The 25,518-nt window shown below is 40.4% G+C and overlaps 1 protein-coding gene across 2 annotated transcripts in view; it reads left to right on the top strand.

The window, feature by feature from the left end:
• LOC110463337 overlaps positions 1-25,518 on the top strand; it is a 129,139-nt gene that overhangs the window by 89,347 nt on the left and 14,274 nt on the right. For both annotated transcript variants that reach the window (XM_021517844.1, XM_021517843.1), the window contains exon 2: positions 6,418-7,606. In XM_021517844.1, the coding sequence (XP_021373519.1) occupies positions 6,503-7,606 (1,104 nt within the window). In that variant the 5' untranslated portion in view covers positions 6,418-6,502. The remainder of the gene's footprint in view (positions 1-6,417; positions 7,607-25,518) is intronic.

Below are 25,518 nucleotides of genomic sequence, written 5' to 3'. Positions count from 1 at the left end.
CATATCCTTATTTACGTGTGAATACTGTCGTACGTGTTTAGCTCGCGAACAACAGGCCCTATCATATCCTTATTTACGTGTGAATACTGTCGTACGTGTTTAGCTCGCGAACAACAGGCCCTATCATATCCTTATTTACGTGTGAATACTGTCGTACGTGTTTAGCTCGCGAACAACAGGCCCTATCATATCCTTATTTACGTGTGAATACTGTCGTACGTGTTTAGCTCGCGAACAACAGGCCCTATCATATCCTTATTTACGTGTGAATACTGTCGTACGTGTTTAGCTCGCGAACAACAGGCCCTATCATATCCTTATTTACGTGTGAATACTGTCGTACGTGTTTAGCTCGCGAACAACAGGCCCTATCATATCCTTATTTACGTGTGAATACTGTCGTACGTGTTTAGCTCGCGAACAACAGGCCCTATCATATCCTTATTTACGTGTGAATACTGTCGTACGTGTTTAGCTCGCGAACAACAGGCCCTATCATATCCTTATTTACGTGTGAATACTGTCGTACGTGTTTAGCTCGCGAACAACAGGCCCTATCATATCCTTATTTACGTGTGAATACTGTCGTACGTGTTTAGCTCGCGAACAACAGGCCCTATCATATCCTTATTTACGTGTGAATACTGTCGTACGTGTTTAGCTCGCGAACAACAGGCCCTATCATATCCTTATTTACGTGTGAATACTGTCGTACGTGTTTAGCTCGCGAACAACAGGCCCTATCATATCCTTATTTACGTGTGAATACTGTCGTACGTGTTTAGCTCGCGAACAACAGGCCCTATCATATCCTTATTTACGTGTGAATACTGTCGTACGTGTTTAGCTCGCGAACAACAGGCCCTATCATATCCTTATTTACGTGTGAATACTGTCGTACGTGTTTAGCTCGCGAACAACAGGCCCTATCATATCCTTATTTACGTGTGAATACTGTCGTACGTGTTTAGCTCGCGAACAACAGGCCCTATCATATCCTTATTTACGTGTGAATACTGTCGTACGTGTTTAGCTCGCGAACAACAGGCCCTATCATATCCTTATTTACGTGTGAATACTGTCGTACGTGTTTAGCTCGCGAACAACAGGCCCTATCATATCCTTATTTACGTGTGAATACTGTGGTACTTGTTTAGCTCGCGAACAACAGGCCCTATCATATCCTTATTTACGTGTGAATACTGTCGTACTTGTTTAGCTCGCGAACAACAGGGCCTATCATATCCTTATTTACGTGTGAATACTGACGTACGTGTTTAGAACTTAATTGTAGTTGTCAACATACATAATATATGTTTTATAACGTTTGTAGATCAGTCAAACCATAATGTTGATACAATAAACTAATAGATAGAGCCAAAATAACTACAATGAAAACGTGATACATGACTACCGACAAACTGAGCTGAAAGATGATCTATGGGAGAGTACACCTCGCTACTGAAAGATTGCTCTACTCAAATCCAGGAAAGTTGGTCACTAAGGAACGCTAAAATACCGTATCTTAGCAGCGTCAGTTGCAGTAAGGCAGTTAGAAACCTATGGTTAGCAAGCTTACTGGTTAATACGATTTAACTTGATTTGGCGAATATATTTGTATTATCACTTTTGAAACGATTCCTATCCACATGCAATTGTGTACTAAGTCGAAACAAACTAAAGGAACAAGAAAGCAATGCAAGCCTGAAAGTGTTACCTCAGGAATGTCAGAATACATTTAATTCATCCATGTCCTCAATGTTTAAAACATACTTGTATTACGCATACACCATGCATACAATATTGAACCGCGTCTCTTAAAAGATATGAAATGTTCACACTTAATACCGTTCCAGATCAGTAAGATAATAGAGTCCAATAAGGTTAGATAAATTCTATTATTTCAAACATTCCTGGCATCGTATCCGCAAGATGTGTAATAAATGGATCGTTTTAAAATCAATTCATATATCTGTTCTGTGTGTAAATCGTACAATACAAATTGCTAGGTCAGTGGGAAGACTCTTGTTTAAGGTTACATATGGAAAACAACAGAGCGATGGTTTTTTGTTTTGCGTGAAATCACATAGGATAGCGAACCGAGAAATACCGGTGGAGTGTTGCAGCGACTGATCAATTGTTTGGTGGTGTGTGTTTACTGTAACAGTCTGATTCGACATGGCACGACACGTCCCGGTTGAATAGGTACCTGTTCTGCATGGATGTCAATATGAATTTAGATCTCATGCGATTGTGTGCGTGTGATCGATCTAGATTTGGAATGAGCTAAACAGTACCGGATATGATCTGTTTAGAAAAAAAACAGATAGTGTTAGTATTTTCGTTTTTAGTTCACAACCATGGACCAAGTACCCCTAATTCTTGTTCATACACCATATATAATTATGAATTTGTAATTGCTCATTTAGTGTCCATTTGACAGGATCAATTACTGTGTAAGATTTAGTCGACGTCAGTTAACTATTTAGTGCGTGTCGTGTGTATAGCTATTGTGATCACCATTTAAGATCACATACAACAAAGCGGATAACTATAAGGTATATAGTATAAGATCTGGCGGATAACTATAAGGTATATAGTATTAGATCTGGCGGATAACTATAAGGTATATAATATTAGATCTGGCGGATAACTTTAAGGTAATAGTATTAGATCTGGCGGATAACTATAAGGTATATAGTATTAGATCTGGCGGATAACTATAAGGTATATAGACTTAGATCTGGCGGATAACTATAATGTATTTAATATTAGATCTGAATTAAACTGTCCTTAAAGTACTTTACTTTGGCTGCATCTAAACCAGGATTTAATAACCGGACATCAACACATTTTTAGGAGGGAGAAAGGTATTGTCAATTTTAATGTTTAAAATAAATCCATTTGCAAGCATTAGCGCGTTTCCGCCTGAAATACTTATACATCATTAATAGGTTGACAGGTGCTTACCCGACCTGATCGCCTAGTTAATAGCCAGGTTGGGTAGGAGTTAATTGTTTAAATGCCGGCTCGGTACATGTTGTATTTTTTTTCTTTACCTTCAGTTTGTTTTCTTTGCAGTTTGTATTTTTAGATTGTTACGTATTTTAAAACGTTTGCTTTTGTATTGTTTTAAACGATTATCTGTTGATGATGACGTTGAATGTGTGTTGGCTTCCCCATGTAGGCTCCTATTGTTCTCGATATAATACTTCAAACCACAAAGACTACATGTATGTAGCAGAAATGTTAGCGGCCATGTTTGTTGGCGTTGACGTCGGTGTTTGTAGAGAGTGAGGGAGTTTCTGCCAAATAAAACCTGCAATACGACAACGCTCGGCATCAACGCCTGTATGTTTACATTTGCATGGCATTGTCACTATATAGCCTCTTTGAAAGCTGTGTCGTTGATCATGGGACTTTAATGACCATGCATCACGAGACACACTTCTTAGCGTATTAATACATCACCGACCGGAACTACAGTATCCAATATAAATAAACATGACGGCTGCTGAAATATCGCTGGGCATTGTGAGATTTGACAATGTCATTGTAAATTTATGTGCAAAAAAAATAAATAAAAAAACCACCTTTAATAACAACGAAAACAAGACCAAGGTCTGCAATCATATCGTACAAGATGCACATCGGTTGGAATCACCAATGCCGGCAATGGAAACAATTTTAACGCTCATGCATGTTATCAGAAATATCGTCTGTTACACTGCATATTTCAACAGGGGTTCGTTACAAATGTCTGAAATACACATATTCTATAGACCTACTGACACATATGTTACAGACCTACTAATATGAGTCACAGCACACATAAACATTTCAGACATTAGTAACGAACCTGTGCTCCGTCGCAAGATCACTCACTTCAAACGCTTTCAGTTTCACGCGTCTCGCATACACGGTTCCTCAGTTTCTGACGACATGTCAAATGACGAGACTGTTTTATAATCTACCGACTGTTGTCAGGTTCCCATACAATCAACAAATAAATTCAGTCCTGGATTCTTCACAAAATGAGCAAAGAGAAAATTTCGAATTAACTTCCAAAAATAACTCCCTCGTGGAGGGCAAGGTCGAATTTACGGTGTTCACTGTATTTGTCCATGCGCGAAATTTGTTCCGGGGGAAAATCGGAACAATTTCAAATGTAACTTTCAGCTCAGAGTTCTATTGTTAAACTTAAATCACCCTATAGACATATCATACGCAATTGTATTGATACTGAATTGTGGAATAAAATTGAAGTGTTTGTAAAAATTTCATAGTACTACATGTACTTTGTTTGCCAATCAGCACGCGACAATACGCTGTTCAAACTATTGAACGAAATTGTGTGGACTGTCGATAAGGCGGGCATTTTTAATTTTAAATATAAATTATAAGTTAAAAAGGAACATAAGAGGCATAGAAAACGTAAATATAAGTATTGAACTGTTTTTGTATGGTATTTATGATCTATTTGAATGACATTTAGTGCGCATTATGTTGTTTGCTTGCAAAGCTGTGTCATTCAAATCGATCATAAATACCCTACAAAAACAGTTCAATGCCTAAGTACTACACTTGTATCTTCATTAGATACAAAATCAGCATCCATGATGTTATCATTAGTAACAACATCGTTGTCTGAGATTTGTATGGTATATCATACTGTAATCGATTATCCTTATTCTCAATTTCCCTTTTCACTGTTGACACGTGATTACCTTTTTGAAGATGAGATGATCGGTGGCCGCCGTTAATGCTTCATTACAGATCGTAATCAATGAGGATACGTGTTGATCACATGCTCAAGGCTCAAGAGAGTAATGAAGCTTACAGGTACATACACGTAAAGGAGACTGAGGTGTCAGTATATTATCGTTGTATGTGTGCTTTTTAACAATAAACGACAAAGTATTAACCCAGGTTGTGTAAATTGTAGGTCGTCATCTTACCTAATTCTCGAACAATTAGATTCAGTGCTTACTATCATAAAAGACATACACAATGATCAGATATCATTGGTGACCTATATTTTTCTTATTTGAAAGGAAACATACACGATGGTGCGTGTCTCGCTTATCTGTCCGAAGCACCTATGTCTGTGTGTGTGTGTGTGTGGAGGGGATTCATGGTGGGTTTTTCCTATGTGTGTGCGCGTGGAGGGGATTCATGGTGGGTTTGTGCTGTGTGTGTGTGTGTGTGTGTGGAGGGGATTCATGGTGGGTTTGTGCTGTGTGTGTATGTGGAGTGGATTTATGGTGGGTTTGTGCTGTGTGTGTGTGTGGAGAGGATTCATGGTGGGTTTGTGCTGTGTGTGTGTGTGGAGGGGATTCATGGTGGGTTTGTGCTGTGTGTGTGATGAGGGGATTCATGGTGGGTTTGTGCTGTGTGTGTGTGTGTGGAGGGGATTTATGGTGGGTTTGTGCTGTGTGTGTGTGGAGGGGATTAATGGTGGGTTTGTGCTGTGTGTGTGTGGAGGGGATTCATGGTGGGTTTGTCCTGTGTGTGTGTGGAGGGGATTCATGGTGGGTTTGTGCGACTTCAGTTCCTCTGCCTGGTTCAGTGTGTCTTTTAATGAATTGTTGCTATCGTGTTAATTTGTACACGACCTTTTATTGGGTATCAAATCTACACGTGACTCAATTGTAATCCTTGCCACGGTAAACAGTAGAAAACAAAAGTGGCTGTGAAATATCATACAGATCAATTGATTACGGCTTTTGTGTCGTTTTTTCCTGTAAATAAGTAAGGCTGTGTTGAAGCCTGAGGGTAGTACTGTTTGTCTCGTACGTTATCGTTATCTCCATTATTAGGCCCACGGCGAATCCGAAAATTGATATTTTGTTAATAACTTTCATTTCTAAAACAATTGGGAACACTAATTGATTATACGTGCGGTGAGAAGTAATGTGTGACGATTTGTGTGTGCAGCATTATGGACTTCGCTGTTAATTACCCCCTGGCATGTCAATGGATGTACATGCTGACAATAATACTTATTTACCAAAGGGACCATTCATTCATACAGTGACTGGGCTAGAGTTCACACGGTGCGCCACGAGATCAGGACGTAATTTGTCTAGTTTCCATAGGTGACCTTGAATTCCTGTGACTTCTCACTAAAACATTTCCAGAGAATAACTTACGATAGAATGTCGCGCATGCAGTTTAAGGAAATTCTTCAAACACGTAGCTGCCTAGTTTTGCCGCTGGGAATAAACATCTTTCGTGTATGGTGTTGTTATACTGCTAAGGGCGTTCGTGTTAAACACTTCAACTCACAATTCCTATCAAATTTCAACTAAAGGCAGAAACAGTTTCATTATCTAATTCCTCAAAGATTTCTAAGAAGATGTCCTCACAATTTACGACCGTCTGTACGTTTTATCTAATCCCGTTTTCTATTTTCAGCCAGGTTTACATGGAGCCCGGGCGGATCCTGTGATCACTGCGGCGGTATTATTGTTCGGCATTGCTGGCGGAAACACCACTAAATATGGCCAAGCTTTTTCGTATGATCAGACTCAATGATCGTTTTGATACACAGGTCTTTACATTTTCTCTGCCAAATAAAATTTTGAGAGAGTTTTCACCGGACGTATATTCAAAGGATTTTGTGTACGGTTATCAGAAATGGACGGTCAGCTTTGTAAAAAGCGATCATCATTTGGGAGCTTATTTAAAGCTTCAAACCTCATCTAACGCCATGTTGTGTAAGATGGATTACTCCTTTACATTTCTGAACAGTGAACACTTCACTAAGAACGAATCCTTTCTGGAGAAAGGTTGTGAATTCTCCGACCAGTCCGACACGAAAGGTCGAAAAACGTTTATGCCTCTCGAGGACCTGCTACATCGTAAATTTATCCAAGAGAATGGTGAGTTCCTTGTTGAGCTGGAACTACGTAACATTGTGTCTACTTTAAATTGTTTTCTAAACATTCCTAAAGACTACACGAACCGGTATTCGTACGGGCCTCGGATGGAGTCTCCCTACTTCTCGTTCGGTTTATTCGACTGGAGCATTTCTTTGTTTCCTAACGCCAGCACGGCGGACACAGAGAGTAACGTGGCCATTCAGCTACATCGTCATACAAGCTTCGACCACCTGTGTAACGTCAAATACCACGTGACCTTGGGGGATACCGATCCGTACGAATCGGGAACAATTGACCAGCTGCTGGACGCCACGGGAAACAGTGATCCCTACGTCATAGGGTCCACCCTTCAACTATTGGCTAAGGGCCGGACATCTATTAAGGTGAGGCTGGACATGTATTCGGTCGTGTCCGTCAGTGAGGTGTCGCTGCTGGTGCTAAACAGGAATAAGAACGGTGCGCACCTGTACGACCGCGATAAGCAGGCGTGGATGTTAGAAGCGGACGCAAGCGGGAAATCATTGGCTTTCCGGTTATATTATACGGACATATCACACGTGCCCCGGAAGTTCACGCGTTATGTGTCCTTCAATATTGTGGTTTTGCCCGCAAATCCTGAGAGGAACGTCGCCCGAGCTCTAAACGGTCCATTCTACCGGTATTACGTCCAACAAGACTTAGACGACGGCTTCATGGTACACACCGACATCAAGATGGACGAGGTGAGTATATTGTATATGGAAAACGAAACTCAGTTCCGTAGCCATGAACCATTGTGACTTTTTTTCATACTCTGTATCTAAATGCACTTAAAGGGACAATGATTGAATTTTGTATTCATTTTTTCTTTCTTTATATTTAAAAGTGCATCCGTGTTTCTACATACGTTAAGGAACACTGTAGACAGCAATTTCATTTTACATAATTTAGCACAAAAGATTAGGTCTAAATTAACAAAATGACCATATGTTGCAAAAATATCTATTTTGTATGTTTTTCTGTAACTTCTCAAACACCTTTGAAAAAAAAGATTCCTTAATTCGTATTTATTTAACGTAAAAAATGTTTGACTCTGCTTGTTGAATATTTGTCCCCCAGGGTTCTAATTTTTTCTCTTTTAGGATTATATTCCTACAGAAACCATCGTTGTCTCTATGATCCTACGACGTTAGGACATCAATCTCAACTCACGGCTTTAAAACTAAATTCAAAATAAAGAAATTTACTATAACAATAGCCGTTATAAGGCCATTATATCGTCTTGAAAAGTATCGAAATACACCATACGCCGTTAATTAGACACAGAGTCAAGACATCTACATTGGTCATATAATACATTAAGTTATATATGTATACATAAATGTATCTACAAACATCACAAATTGTAGTGAAGCGTTGTATAGTGCGGATGTTTTGTGACCCAGCTCCTTTATTACCGCCTGTGGGTTTGCTATACACGTAATATGGCGACGTGGTTCTGTGGCAGCACCACTCGATCGGGAAGCTACAGTCAGTAAGGGTGGCGTTAGGTTGTATATCACACACATACCACTGTCGTTATAACAACACTTTTATAAAAAGTCTCGTATTTTTTTCACATTGCCATTAAACTTCCTGCTGTCTGAGGCTATTGCCTGTTTGAAGAGTCTTAATTATGTTACCGTTTTGTTTCTACGGTTCAGTCGACAACTTTACTAAAACTGATCAGATTTTAATGGGATGTGGTCAGCTGATATATTTCAGGAAACGAAACTCAATGATGGGCAGTTTTGATGCATATCTAAATAGCATAATGCAAACCGATTGGGCAATAAATTCCGCATCATCACGCCCGTAAAAATGATTAGTTTGCAATGAAACATGGTCAAACGATACATGATGTCAATTTTACCCAAAACTCCTTAGCGTAAATACAACATTACAAACGAGTATTACTTCAGGTTTGGTTGGCGTCGACTGGTCGGACTATTTTTTAGCCTTGATTAGTTCGTCCGTTTAACTTTCCTGGGTTTTTTCGCGCGATGTTTTTCATGAAGTTTAACCTTAATTGTATGTTCCAACAAGGATGTATGTCGGTACTTATTCGGGTCATGGTCATCGAACTGCTTTGTCATGGAACGCCTTTTGATATGATATTATTACCCCATTCATGTGTAGCACCTGGTTCCCCATTATTAGGACAAAATAGCATTGACATACCTCCCGGTCAAAGGTCGAACTACTGTTTCTATGTAGTCGAGAGGAATGCAGTGCTCAATCTCTACCTATGTATCGCAATTTGTAAGCCGATAGCACAGGGGCAAGGTCAATGATATCACAATTGGCATGCCGATAGCACGTGCGCAAGGTCAATGGTATCACAATTTGTAAGCCGATAGCAAAGGGCAAAGGTAAATAGTATCACAATCTGCATGCCGATAGCACAGGCGCAAGGTCAATGGTATCACAATTTGTAAGCCGATAGCACCGGCGCATGCGCGAGGTCAATGGTATCACAATTTGTAAGCCGAAAGCACAGGCGCAAGGTCAATGATATCACAACTGGCATGCCGATAGCACAGGGAAAAGGTCAATGGTATTACAATTTGTAAGCCGATAGCACAGGCGCAAGGTCAATGATATCACAATGGGCATGCCGATAGCACAGGGAAAAGGTCAATGGTATTACACTTTGTAAGCCGATAGCACAGGCGAAAGTTCAAGGATATCACAATTGGCATGCCGATAGCACAGGGACAAGGTCAATGGTGTTACAATTTGTAAGCCGATAGCACAGGGGAAAGGTAAATAGTATCACGATTTGCATGCCGATAGCACAGGCGGAAGTGCCAATAGCATAGGGAAGTGGTGAATGGTATCACCTATGGCATGCCGATATCACAGGGGCAAGGTTTAAAGGTATCATAACTGGCAAGCCAATAGCACAAGGGAAAAGGTCAATGGTATCACAAAAGACATGCCGATAGCACATGGGCAAGGTCAGTAGTATCACATATAGCGTGCCGATAGCACATGGGCAAGGTCTGTAGTATCACATATAGCGTGCCGATAGCACATGGGCAAGGTCAGTAGTATCCCATATAGCGTGCCGATAGCACAGGAGCAAGGTCAGTAGTATCACATACAGCATGCCTATAGCACATGTCAATGCTAATGAATGTTGGTATTCTTTGCGGCCGTGGATTTATATTCTAAGACAAATGTAACACGATGGTCAGGGATCAATCTATGGTTGTTTAACTTCACACACTAATCCCACGTGGATTTGTTGCACACGTGCAAAGTGAAGGGTAAAATAAATGACCAAACTGCTGTATCAGTGCTTAACGCATTCCAATAAGAGCCTTCCGCAATGTGCGGAGCTTCTTTTGGGTGCATTCATTACAACTGTCACTTAATGGACAATTGACTTGTCAGAGGACTTTTAAATACCCCATTCCTTATACAAACTCATGGCTGCTGTCGGGCGTATTAGATACCCTGCTGCTTCTTTACATATATTCAGTACATGTACCTGAAGTTACATTATTAATATTTCAATGTTTTTATGTACTAGGACATGGTTTTTGTTTAACTAAGCATTCAGTTTATCATAACAAGTGGGAAATGTGCTTCTCTTTTGAAAGTCAACAGTTAATAGTCAATAGTGTGGGATCATTCCATGTCTCTGAAGACATCCATTATTCATTAGGCAGGCTAATTTCCCAGGTGAAAACGAATTGAAGGAAAAAGGATACCCTGTCAAAACGGTGTTACATTAATGGAAAAATCAATAATGTACACTACTTTTCGTTGTGATGTAGTAAGACTCTATTTTCTGTCGTTGAGATGTAGGAAGAGATACTCTGTTTCCTGTCGTCGAGATTTAGTAAGAGAAACTCTGTTTTCTGTCGTTGAGATGCAGTAAGAGATACTCTGTTTTCTGTCGTTGAGATGTAGTTAGAGATACTCTGTTTTCTGTCGTTGAGATGTAGGAAGAGATACTCTGTTTCCTGTCGTCGAGATTTAGCAAGAGAAACTCTGTTTTCTGTCGTTGAGATGTAGGAAGAGATACTCTGTTTTCTGTCGTTGAGATGTCGTAAGACTCTTTTTCCTGTCGTTGAGATGTGGTAAGAGATACTTTGTTTTCTAACGTTGAGATGTAGTAAGCGATACTCTGTTTTCTATCGTTGAGATGTAGTAAGAGATACTCTGTTTTCTGTCGTTGAGATGTAGGAAGAGATACTCTGTTTTCTGTCGTTGAGATGTAGTAAGAGATACTCTGTTTCCTGTCGTTGAGATGTAGTAAGCGATACTCTGTTTTCTGTCGTTGAGATGCAGTAAGAGATACTCTGTTTTCTATCGTTGATATGTAGTAAGCGATACTCTGTTTTCTATCGTTGAGATGCAGTAAGAGATACTCTGTTTTCTGTCGTTGAGATGTAGTAAGAGATACCCTGTTTTCTATCGTTGAGATGTAGTAAGCGATACTCTGTTTTCTGTCGTTGAGATGTAGTAAGAGATACCCTGTTTTCTATCGTTGAGATGTAGTAAGCGATACTCTGTTTTCTGTCGTTGAGATGTAGTAAGAGATACTCTGTTTTCTGTCGTTGAGATGTAGTAAGAGATACCCTGTTTTCTATCGTTGAGATGTAGTAAGAGATACTCTGTTTTCTGTCGTTGAGATGTAGTAAGAGATACCCTGTTTTCTATCGTTGAGATGTAGTAAGAGATACTCTGTTTTCTGTCGTTGAGATGTAGTAAGAGATACCCTGTTTTCTATCGTTGAGATGTAGTAAGAGATACTCTGTTTTCTGTCGTTGAGATGTAGTAAGAGATACCCTGTTTTCTATCGTTGAGATGTAGTAAGAGATACTCTGTTTTCTGTCGTTGAGATGTAGTAAGAGATACCCTGTTTTCTATCGTTGAGATGTAGTAAGAGATACTCTGTTTTCTGTCGTTGAGATGTAGTAAGAGATACCCTGTTTTCTATCGTTGAGATGTAGTAAGAGATACTCTGTTTTCTGTCGTTGAGATGTAGTAAGAGATACCCTGTTTTCTATCGTTGAGATGTAGTAAGAGATACTCTGTTTTCTGTCGTTGAGATGTAGTAAGAGATACCCTGTTTTCTATCGTTGAGATGTAGTAAGAGATACTCTGTTTTCTGTCGTTGAGATGTAGTAAGAGATACCCTGTTTTCTATCGTTGAGATGTAGTAAGAGATACTCTGTTTTCTGTCGTTGAGATGTAGTAAGAGATACCCTGTTTTCTATCGTTGAGATGTAGTAAGAGATACTCTGTTTTCTGTCGTTGAGATGTAGTAAGAGATACCCTGTTTTCTATCGTTGAGATGTAGTAAGAGATACTCTGTTTTCTGTCGTTGAGATGTAGTAAGAGATACCCTGTTTTCTATCGTTGAGATGTAGTAAGAGATACTCTGTTTTCTGTCGTTGAGATGTAGTAAGAGATACCCTGTTTTCTATCGTTGAGATGTAGTAAGAGATACTCTGTTTTCTGTCGTTGAGATGTAGTAAGAGATACCCTGTTTTCTATCGTTGAGATGTAGTAAGAGATACTCTGTTTTCTGTCGTTGAGATGTAGTAAGAGATACCCTGTTTTCTATCGTTGAGATGTAGTAAGAGATACTCTGTTTTCTGTCGTTGAGATGTAGTAAGAGATACTCTGTTTTCTGTCGTTAAGATGTAGTAAGAGATACCCTGTTTTCTATCGTTGAGATGTAGTAAGCGATACTCTGTTTTCTATCGTTGAGATGTAGTAAGAGATACTCTGTTTTCTAACGTTGAGATGTAGTAAGAGATCATATGTTTTCTATCGTTGAGATGTAGTAAGCGATAATTTGTTTTCTGTCGTTGAGATGTAGTAAGAGATACTCTGTTTTCTGTCGTTGAGATGTAGTAAGAGATACTCTTTTCTGTCGTTGAGATGTAGTAAGAGAAACTATGTTTTCTGTCGTTGAGATGCAGTAAGCGATACTCTGTTTTCTATCGTTAAGATGTAGTAAGAGATACTCTGTTTTCTAACGTTGAGATGTAGTAAGAGATACCCTATTTTCTATCGTTAAGATGCAGTAAGCGATACCCTGTTTCCTGTCGTTAAGATGTAGTAAGAGATACTCTGTTTTCTGTCGTTGAGATGTAGTAAGCGGTACACTGTTTCCTGTCGTTAAGATGTAGTAAGAGATACTCTGTTTTCTGTCGTTGAGATGTAGTAAGAGATACTCTGTTTTCTATCGTTAAGATGTAGTAAGCGCTACTCTGTTTTCTATCGTTAAGATGTAGTAAGAGATTCTCTGTTTTCTAACGTTGAGATGTAGTAAGCTATACTCTGTTTTCTATCGTTAAGATGTAGTAAGCGCTACTCTGTTTTCTATCGTTAAGATGTAGTAAGCTATACTCTGTTTTCTATCATTAAGATGTAGTAAGAGATCCTCTGTTTTCTGTCGTTGAGATGTAGTAAGAGATACTCTGTTTTCTATCGTTAAGATGTAGTAAGCGATACTCTGTTTTCTATCATTAAGATGTAGTAAGAGATACTCTGTTTTCTGTCGTTGAGATGTAGTAAGAGATACTCTGTTTTCTGTCGTTGAGATGTAGTAAGAGATACCCTGTTTTCTGTCGTTGAAATGTAGTAAGCGATACTCTGTTTTCTATCGTTGAGATGTAGTAAGCGATACTCTGTTTTCTAACGTTGAGATGTAGTAAGAGATACTCTGTTTTCTGTCGTTGAGATGCAGTAAGAGATACTCTGTTTTCTATCGTTGAGATGAAGAGATACTGTTTTCTGTCGTTGAGATGTAGTAAGAGATACTCTGTTTTCTAACGTTGAGATGTAGTAAGCGATACTCTGTTTTCTGTCGTTGAGATGTAGTAAGAGATACCCTGTTTTCTAACGTTGAGATGTATTAAGAGATACTCTGTTTTCTAACGTTGAGATGTAGTAAGCGATACTCTGTTTTCTAACGTTGAGATGTAGTAAGAGATACCCTGTTTTCTAACGTTGAGATGTAGTAAGTGATACTCTGTTTTCTATCGTTGAGATGTAGTAAGAGATACCCTGTTTTCTAACGTTGAGATGTAGTAAGAGATACTCTGTTTTCTGTCGTTGAGATGTAGTAAGAGATACCCTGTTTTCTGTCGTTGATGATATTCCTTTTACCGCTTGGATGGAAGGTTCAGTTTTACTTGACCTCTTCATGCAGATAGGGAAGGTGACAGGGCTAATAATGACAGCATACCAATTAAAAGTGCCGGATCAAATGGTAGAGTGATTGATGTAAGAATCATGAATGCAAACATAGTTGTTAGATATGGAATGTACATGCATAAAGGTAAAAGTATTAAATTTACAAATGTACATATAGTGATTCTATATATGTACTGGGGCTGTCAGATATATTATTGAGTAGGTATTGACCGAGTATATGTTTCGGGGCTATCAGATATAATATTTAGCAGGTATTGACTGTTTAAATGTTCTGGGGCTATTAGATATGCTCTTGAGAGTAGGTATTGACCCATTATAGGTATCGGGGCTATCAGATATAATAGTTAGCAGGTATTGACTGTTTCCATGTTCTGGGGCTATTAGATATGCTCTTGAGAGTAGGTATTGACCTATTATAGGTATCGGGGCTATCAGATATAATATTAAGCAGGTATTGACTCTTTATATGTTCTGGGGCTATTAGATATGCTCTTGAGAGTAGGTAATGACCCAGTATAGGTATCGGGGCTATCAGATATAATATTGAGTAGGTATTGACCCAGTATATATATCGGGGCTAACAGATATAATAGTGAGTAGGTATTGACCCAGTATAGGTAACGGGGCTATCAGATATAATATTGAGTAGGTATTGACCCAGTATATATATCGGGGCTAACAGATATAATATTGAGTAGGTATTGACCCAGTATAGGTATCGGGGCTATCAGATATAATATAAGAAGGTATTGACCAGTATAGGTATCGGGGCTATCAGATATAATATTGAGTAGGTATTGACCAGTATAGGTATCGGGGCTATCAGATATAATATTGAGTAGGTATTGACCAGTATAGGTATCGGGGCTATCAGATATAATATTGAGTAGGTATTGACCAGTATAGGTATCGGGGCTATCAGATATAATATTGAGTAGGTATTGACCAGTATAGGTATCGGGGCTATCAGATATAATATTGAGTAGGTATTGACCAGTATAGGTATCGGGGCTATCAGATATAATATTGAGTAGGTATTGACCAGTATAGGTATCGGGGCTATCAGATATAATATTGAGTAGGTATTGACCAGTATAGGTATCGGGGCTATCAGATATAATATTGAGTAGGTATTGACCAGTATAGGTATCGGGGCTATCAGATATAATATTGAGTAGGTATTGACCAGTATAGGTATCGGGACTATCAGCTATAATATTGTGTAGGTATTGACCCAGTATAGGTATCGGGGCTATCAGATATAATATAAGAAGGTATTGACCAGTATAGGTATCGGGGCTATCAGATATAATATTGAGTAGGTATTGACCAGTATAGGTATCGGGGCTATCAGATATAATATTGAGTAGGTATTGACCAGTATAGGTATCGGGGCTATCAGATATAATATTGAGTAGGTATTGACCAGTATAGGTATCGGGGCTATCAGATATAATATTGAGTAGGTATTGACCAGTATAGGTATCGGGGCTATCAGATATAATATTGAGTAGGTATTGACCAGTATAGGTATCGGGGCTATCAGATATAATATTGAGTAGGTATTGACCAGTATAGGTATCGGGGCTATCAGATATAATATTGAGTAGGTATTGACCAGTATAGGTATCGGGGCTATCAGATATAATATTGAGTAGGTATTGACCAGTATAGGTATCGGGGCTATCAGATATAATATTGAGTAGGTATTGACCAGTATAGGTATCGGGACTATCAGCTATAATATTGTGTAGGTATTGACCCAGTATAGGTATCGGGGCTATCAGATATAATATAAGAAGGTATTGACCAGTATAGGTATCGGGGCTATCAGATATAATATTGAGTAGGTATTGACCCAGTATAGGTATCGGGGCTATCAGATATAATATTGTGTAGGTATTGACCAGTATAGGTATCAGGGTTATCAGCTATAATATTGAGTAGGTATTGACCCAGTATAGGTATCAGGGTTATCAGCTATAATATTGTGTAGGTATTGACCAAGTATATGTATCGGGGCTATCAGCTATAATATTGTGTAGGTATTGACCCAGTATAGGTATCGGGGCTATCAGCTATAATATTGTGTAGGTATTGACCCAGTATAGGTATCGGGGCTATCAGATATAATATTGTGTAGGTATTGACCAAGTATAGGTATCGGGGCTATCAGCTATAATATTGTGTAGGTATTGACCCAGTATAGGTATCGGGGCTATCAGATATAATATTGTGTAGGTATTGACCCAGTATAGGTATCGGGGCTATCAGCTATAATATTGTGTAGGTATTGACCCAGTATAGGTATCGGGGCTATCAGATATAATATTGTGTAGGTATTGACCCAGTATAGGTATCGGGGCTATCAGCTATAATATTGTGTAGGTATTGACCCAGTATAGGTATCGGGGCTATCAGATATAATATTGTGTAGGTATTGACCCAGTATAGGTATCGGGGCTATCAGCTATAATATTGTGTAGGTATTGACCCAGTATAGGTATCGGGGCTATCAGATATAATATTGTGTAGGTATTGACCCAGTATAGGTATCGGGGCTATCAGCTATAATATTGTGTAGGTATTGACCCAGTATAGGTATCGGGGCTATCAGCTATAATATTGTGTAGGTATTGACCCAGTATAGGTATCGGGGCTATCAGCTATAATATTGTGTAGGTATTGACCCAGTATAGGTATCGGGGCTATCAGCTATAATATTGTGTAGGTATTGACCCAGTATAGGTATCGGGGCTATCAGATATAATATTGTGTAGGTATTGACCCAGTATAGGTATCGGGGCTATCAGCTATAATATTGTGTAGGTATTGACCCAGTATAGGTATCGGGGCTATCAGATATAATATTGTGTAGGTATTGACCAAGTATAGGTATCGGGGCTATCAGATATAATATTGAGTAGGTATTGACCCAGTATAGGTGTCGGGGCTATCAGATATCATATTGTGTAGGTATTGACCCAGTATAGGTATCGGGGCTATCAGCTATAATATTGAGTAGGTATTGACCAGAATAGGTATCGGGGCTATCAGATATAATATTGTGTAGGTATTGACCAGTATAGGTATCGGGGCTATCCGCTATAATATTGAGTAGGTATTGACCCAGTATAGGTATCGGGGCTATCAGATATCATATTGAGTAGGTATTGACCAGTATAGGTATCGGGGCTATCAGATATAATATTGAGTAGGTATTGACCCAGTATATGTATCGGGGCTATTAGCTATAATATTGAGTAGGTATTGACCAGTATAGGTATCGGGGCTATCAGATATAATATTGAGTAGGTATTGACCCAGTATAGGTGTCGGGGCTATCAGATATAATATTGAGTAGGTATTGACCCAGTATACGTACCAGAGCGAATATATTAAGCTGGAACTAACTCAGTTTATGTACCAGGGCTATACGATACACTTTATATAGCCAAGTGAAGATTTATGGTCCTTTATATGAAACGGGACAATTTGATACAATATTGAGTAGGTGTATGGTGCCAATTACATGACTTATTCACAGCCAAACACTAAATGCGCCATCGACATTGTCGTTATTGTCTATTACATTACCGCAGTATTGACTCGATCACGTGGTGTGGCTTTGTATCCAATATGTATGTACTTGTTCGAGTCAGCCTACGTTTGTCGTGTTACACAGCATGATGTTTATGTATTTGAAAGCAATTAAAAACGCCACCGATACGACCCCTCGTCAAGAAAGTAGGCGACTTGGTGTGGTAACTTAGGGGTTTTACCGACCGTCTGTATCGTGGTGCTTCCTTGGGACTAGGCGTTAGAATTAATATATTTAGCATCAAAGATATCACGATTAAATGTGTTAAACGATACTAGTATGGTTATACTAAACCCACCTATATAGCAAAGGTTGTTATCATTTATATAAGGCGATAAACGGTTAGCAGTGCTTCAGACAAATGCATTCAAGGTCAATATCAGACATCAAATAACGGGTACCTGTTATAAACACTAACCGATCATTTTTTATTATTCCCGTGAAAATTGTTTGTGAGTGATGTTATGTCCTAAACATAAAATTAAGGCTGATTTTAATGGCGTTATAATACCTTAATGCCCTCATTAAACAATGCACATTTCTGGTTTAAAACGTTAACGGCACCAACTGTTCAAATGTCAAAATATTGCACAGTTATTGGGAATAACTTTTTATCGTAAAAATGGAAACATAAACATAAACACATTCATAAATACAGATTTACACGTCCCAATCGATAAGAAAGATCTGTTTACAACGCGAACTTGTCGAACGTTAAAACAAACACATACAAATGTATGACAGCTACTGACACGGTAACAATAATTAGATACGTATATAATATCTCACAGTCAACTAAATACATTAAACAATGTTACAACAATTATGAAACAAGTTCTATGATCACTCCTGTTGGCCTTCGTTCATTCATTCATTCAGGAAACGCTTAGGGGTTCTGGAAACAATAATTCTAGGAGAAAACCACGTGATCATTTTGAGCATTCGTGTGAACTCTGTGCAGAACAGTATGTCTGATGAACCGAGGCAAGAAGGTGGCTTGAGTATGTTAATATATTGAAAAACGTCCCGGATATAATGTTATAGTCATCTGTACGTGCATATCCCCTATTCTGTATTTTGTTCGTGTAGCACCAACTTCAGGAATGCCTATACCGCCACTGGTTATACAGACAACAACACTACACCGCCACTGGTGATGCAGACAACAACACTATACCGCCACTAATTATACAGACAACAACACTACACCACCACTGGTTATACAGACAACAACACTACACCACCACAGGTTATACAGACAAAAACACTACACCACCACTGGTTATACAGACAACAACACAACCCCGCCACTGGTTATACAGACAACAACACTACACCACCACAGGTTATACAGACAAAAACACTACACCACCACTGGTTATACAGACAACAACACTACCCCGCCACTGGTGATGCAGACAACAACACTATCCCGCCACTAATTATACAGACAACAACACTACACCACCACTGGTGATACAGACAACAACCCTACCCCGCCACTGGTTATACAGACAACAACACTACCCCCCGCCACTGGTGATGCAGACAACAACACTATCCCGCCACTAATTATACAGACAACAACACTACACCACCACTGGTTATACAGACAACAACACAACACCGCCACTGGTTATACAGACAACAACACTACACCCCAACAACACTACTACAGACAACAACACACAGACAACAACACTACACCGCCACTGGTTATACAGACAACACCACTACACTGTCACTGGTTATACAGACAACACCACTACACCGCCACTGGTTATACAGACAACAACACTACACCACCACAGGTTATACAGACAAAAACACTACACCACCACTGGTTATACAGACAACAACACTACACCGCCACTGGTTATACAAACAACAACACTACACCACCACTGGTTATACAGACAACACCACTACCCCGCCACTGGTTATACAGACAACATCACTACCCCGCCACTGGTTATACAGACAACACCACTACACTGTCACTGGTTATACAGACAACACCACTACACCGCCACTGGTTATACATACAACATCACTACACCGCCACTGGTTATACAAACAACAACACTACACCACCACTGGTTATACAGACACTGGTTATACAGACAACAACACTACACCGCCACTGGTTATACAAACAACACCACTACACAGCCACTGGTTATACAGACAACAACACTACACCACCACTGGTTATACAGACAACAACACTACACCGTCACTGGTTATACAGACAACAACACTACAACACCACTGGTTATACAGACGACAACAATACACTGTCACTAGTTATACAGACAACACCACTACACCGGCACTGGTTATACAGACAACACCACTACACCGCCACTGGTTATACAGACAACACCACTACACTGTCACTGGTTATACAGACAACACCACTACACCACCACTGGTGATACAGACAACAACACTACACTGCCACTGGCTATACAGACAACAACACTACACCGTCACTGGTTAAACAGACAACAACACTACACCGTCACTGATTATACAGACAACAACACTACACCGTCACCGGTTATACAGACAACAGCACTACAGCGCCACTGGTTATACAGACAACAACACTATACCGCCACTGTTTATACAGACAACAACACTACACCGCCACTAATTACACAGACAACAACACTACACCGCCACTAATTACACAGACAACAACACTACACCGCCACTAATTACACAGACAACAACACTACCCCACAACAATGCACTGTCACTGGTTATACAGACAACAACACTACGCCGCCACTGGTTATACAGAAAACAACGCTACACCGCCAATGGTTATACAGACAACAACACTACTCCGCCACCGGTTATACAGACAACAACGCTACACCACCACTGGTTATACAGACAAAAACACTACACCGTCACTAGTTATACAGACAACAACAATACACCGTCACTGGTTATACAGACAACAACACTACCCCGCCACTGGTTATACAGACAACACCACTACACCGCCAATGGTTATACAGACAACAACACTACGCCGCCACTGGTTATACAGAAAACAACGCTACACCGCCAATGGTTATACAGACAACAACACTACCCCGCCACTGGTTATACAGAAAACAACACTACACCGCCACTGGTTATACAAACAACAACACTACACCGCCACTGGTTATACAAACAACAACACTACACCGCCACTGGTTATACATACAACAACCCTACACCACCACTGGTTATACAGACAACAACACTACGCCACCACTGGTTATACAGACAACAACACTACCCCGTCACTGGTTATACAGACAACAACACTGCACCACCACTGGTTATACAGACAACAACAATACACCGTCACTAGTTATACAGACAACAACAATACACCGTCACTGGTTATACAGACAACAACACTACAACACCACTGGTTATCCAGACAACAACACTACACCGTCACTGGTTAAACAGACAACAACACTACACCGTCACTGATTATACAGACAACAACACTACACCGTCACCGGTTATACAGACAACAACACTACAGCGCCGCTGGTTATACAGACAACAACACTACACCGACACTGGTTATACAGACAACAACACTACACTGTCCCTAGTTATACAGACAACAACACTACACCGCCAATGGTTATACAGACAACAACACTACATCGCTACTGGTTATACAGACAACAACACTACACCACCGCTGGTTATACAGACAACAACACTACACCACAACTGGTTATACAGACAACAACACTACACCGGCACTGGTTATACAGACAACACCTCTACACCGCCACTGGTTATACAGACAACACCACTACACTGTCACTGGTTATACAGACAACACCACTACACCACCACTGGTGATACAGACAACAACACTACACCGTCACTGATTATACAGACAACAACACTACACCGTCACCGGTTATACAGACAACAACACTACACCACCGCTGGTTATACAGACAACAACACTACACCACAACTGGTTATACAGACAACAACACTACACCCCCACTGGTTATACAGACGACAACAATACACCGTCACTAGTTATACAGACAACAACAATACACCGTCACTAGTTATACAGACAACACCACTACACCGCCAATGGTTATACAGACAACAACACTACATCGCTACTGGTTATACAGACAACAACACTACACCACAACTGGTTATACAGACAACAACACTACACCCCCACTGGTTATACAGACGACAACAATACACTGACACTAGTTATACAGACAACACCACTACACCGCCAATGGTTATACAGACAACACCACTACACCGCCAATGGTTATACAGACAACAACACTACATCGCTACTGGTTATACAGACAACAACACCACCCCGTCACTGGTTATACAGACAACACCACTACACCGCCTCTGGTTATACAGATAACAGTTATACAGACAACAACACTACACCGCCACGTCACTGGTTATACAGACAACAACACTACACTGTCCCTAGTTATACAGACAACAACACTACACCGTCACCGGTTATACAGACAACAACACTACAGCGCCGCTGGTTATACAGACAACAACACTACACCGCTACCGGTTATACAGACAACAACACTACACCACCGCTGGTTATACAGACAACAACACTACACCGACACTGGTTATACAGACAACAACACTACAACACCCCTGGTTATACAGACAACAACACTACACCGGCACTGGTTATACAGACAACCCCACTACACCGCCAATTGTTATACAGACAACAACACTACACCGCCAATGGTTATCCAGACAACAACACTACACCACCACTGGTTATATAGACAACAACACTACACCACCACTGGTTAGACAGACGACAACAATACACTGTCACTAGTTATACAGTCAACACCACTACACCGGCACTGGTTATACAGACAACACCTCTACACCGCCACTGGTTATACAGACAACACCACCACACCACATACAGACAACAACACTACACCACCACTGGTTATACAGACAAAAACAATACACCGTCACTAGTTATACAGACGACAACACTACACCGCCACTGGTTATCCAGACAACAACACTACACCACCACTGGTTATACAGACAATAACACTACACCGCCACTGGTTATACGGACAACACCACTACACCGCCACTGGTTATACAGACAACACCACTACACCGCCTCTGGTTATACAGATAACAACACTACACCACCACTGGTTATACAGAGGTTATACAGACAACAACACTACACCGCCACTAGTTATACAGACAACAACACTACACCGTCACTGATTAAACAGACAACAACACTACACCACCACTGGTTATACAGACAAAAACACTACAACGCCAATGGTTTTACAGACAACAACACTACACCGCCACTGGTTATACAGACAACAACACTACACCGCCAATGGTTATACAGACAACAACACTACATCGCTACTGGTTATACAGACAACAACACTACACCGTCACTGGTTATACAGACAACACCACTACACCGCCATTGGTTATACAAATAACAACACTACACCACCACTGGTTATACAGACAACAACACTACACCGCCATTGGTTATACAAATAACAACACTACACCACCACTGTTTATACAGACAACAACACCGCCAATGGTTATACAGACAACAACACTACACCGCTACTGGTTATACAGACAACAACACTACCCCGTCACTGGTTATACAGACAACACCAATACACCGCCACTGGTTATACAGACAACAACACTACCCCACCACTGGTTATACAGACAACAACACTACCCCGCCACTGGTTATACAGACAACAACACTACTCCACCACTGGTTATACAGACAACAACACTACACCGTCAGTGGTTATACAGACAACAACACTACACCGCCAATGGTTATACAGACAACAACACTACATCGCTACTGGAACACTACACCACCACTGGTTATACAGACAAAAACACTACAACGCCAATGGTTTTACAGACAACAACACTACCCCGCCACTGGTTATACAGACAACAACACTACTCCACCACTGGTTATACAGACAACAACACTACTCCGTCACTGGTTATACAGACAACAACAATACACTGCCACAGGTTATACAAACAACAACACTACACCACCTCTGGTTATACAGACAACAACACTACACCGCCAATGGTTATACAGACAACAACATTACACCACCACTGGTTATACAGACAACAACACAACACCGCCACTGGTTATACAGACAACAACACTCCACCGCCACTGGTTATACAGACAACAACACTAAACCACCACTGGTTATACAGACAACAACACTACAGACAACAACACTACATCGCTACTGGTTATACAGACAACAACACTACACCGTCAGTGGTTATACAGACAACAACACTACACCGCCAATGGTTATACAGACAACAACATTACACCACCACTGGTTATACAGACAACAACACAACACCGCCACTGGTTATACAGACAACAACACTCCACCACCACTGGTTATACAGACAACAACACTCCACCACCACTGGTTATACAGACAACAACACTCCACCGCCACTGGTTATACAGACAACACCACTACGCCACCATTGGTTAAACAGACAACAACACTACACCACCACTGGTTATACAGAAAAAAACACTACAACGCCAATGGTTTTACAGACAACAACACTACCCCGCCACTGGTTATACAGACAACAACACTACCCCGCCACTGGTTATACAGACAACACCACTACGCCACCATTGGTTAAACAGACAACAACACTACACCACCACTGGTTAGACAGACAACAACACTACACTGCCACTGGTTATACAGACAAGAACACTACACCACTGGTTATACAGACAACAACACTACAGACAACAACACTACATCGCTACTGGTTCTACAGACAACAACACTACACCGTCACTGGTTATACAGACAACAACAATACACTGTCACAGGTTATACAGACAACAACACTACACCACCACTGGTTATACAGACAACAACACTACACCACCACTGGTTATACAGACAGCAACACTACACCACCACTGGTAATACAGACAACAACACTACACCACCACTGGTTATACAGACAACAACACTACACAACAACACTACACCGCCACTGGTTATACAGACAACACTGGTTATACAGACAACAACACTACACCACCCCTGGTTATACAGACAACAACACTACACCGCCACTTGTTATGGTTATACAGACAACAACACTACACCGTCACTAGTTATACAGACAACAACAATACACCGTCACTGGTTATACAGACAACAACAATACACTGTCACAGGTTATACAAACAACAACACTACCCCACCACTGGTTATACAGACAACAACACTACATCGCCACTGGTTATACGGACAACACCACTACAACGCCACTGGTGATGCACACAACAACAGTACACCACCACTGGTTATACAGACAACAACACTATACCGCCACTCTACACCACCACTGGTTATACAGACAACAACACTACCCCGCCACTGGTTATACGGACAACACCACTACGCCGCAACTGGTGATGCACATAACAACAGTATACCACCACTAATTATACAGACAACAACACTACCCCGCCACTAATTATACAGACAACAACACTACACCGCCACTGGTTATACGGACAACACCACTACACCGCCACTGGTGATGCACACAACAACAGTACACCACCACTAATTATACAGACAACAACACTACACCGCCACTAATTATACAGACAACAACACTACACCGCCACTAATTACACAGACAACAACACTA

Source organism: Mizuhopecten yessoensis, unplaced genomic scaffold (genome assembly GCF_002113885.1).
Source record: "Mizuhopecten yessoensis strain PY_sf001 unplaced genomic scaffold, ASM211388v2 scaffold10889, whole genome shotgun sequence".
Taxonomy (NCBI): Eukaryota; Metazoa; Mollusca; class Bivalvia; order Pectinida; family Pectinidae; genus Mizuhopecten; species Mizuhopecten yessoensis.
This window is presented reverse-complemented; position numbering and strand designations above follow the sequence as displayed.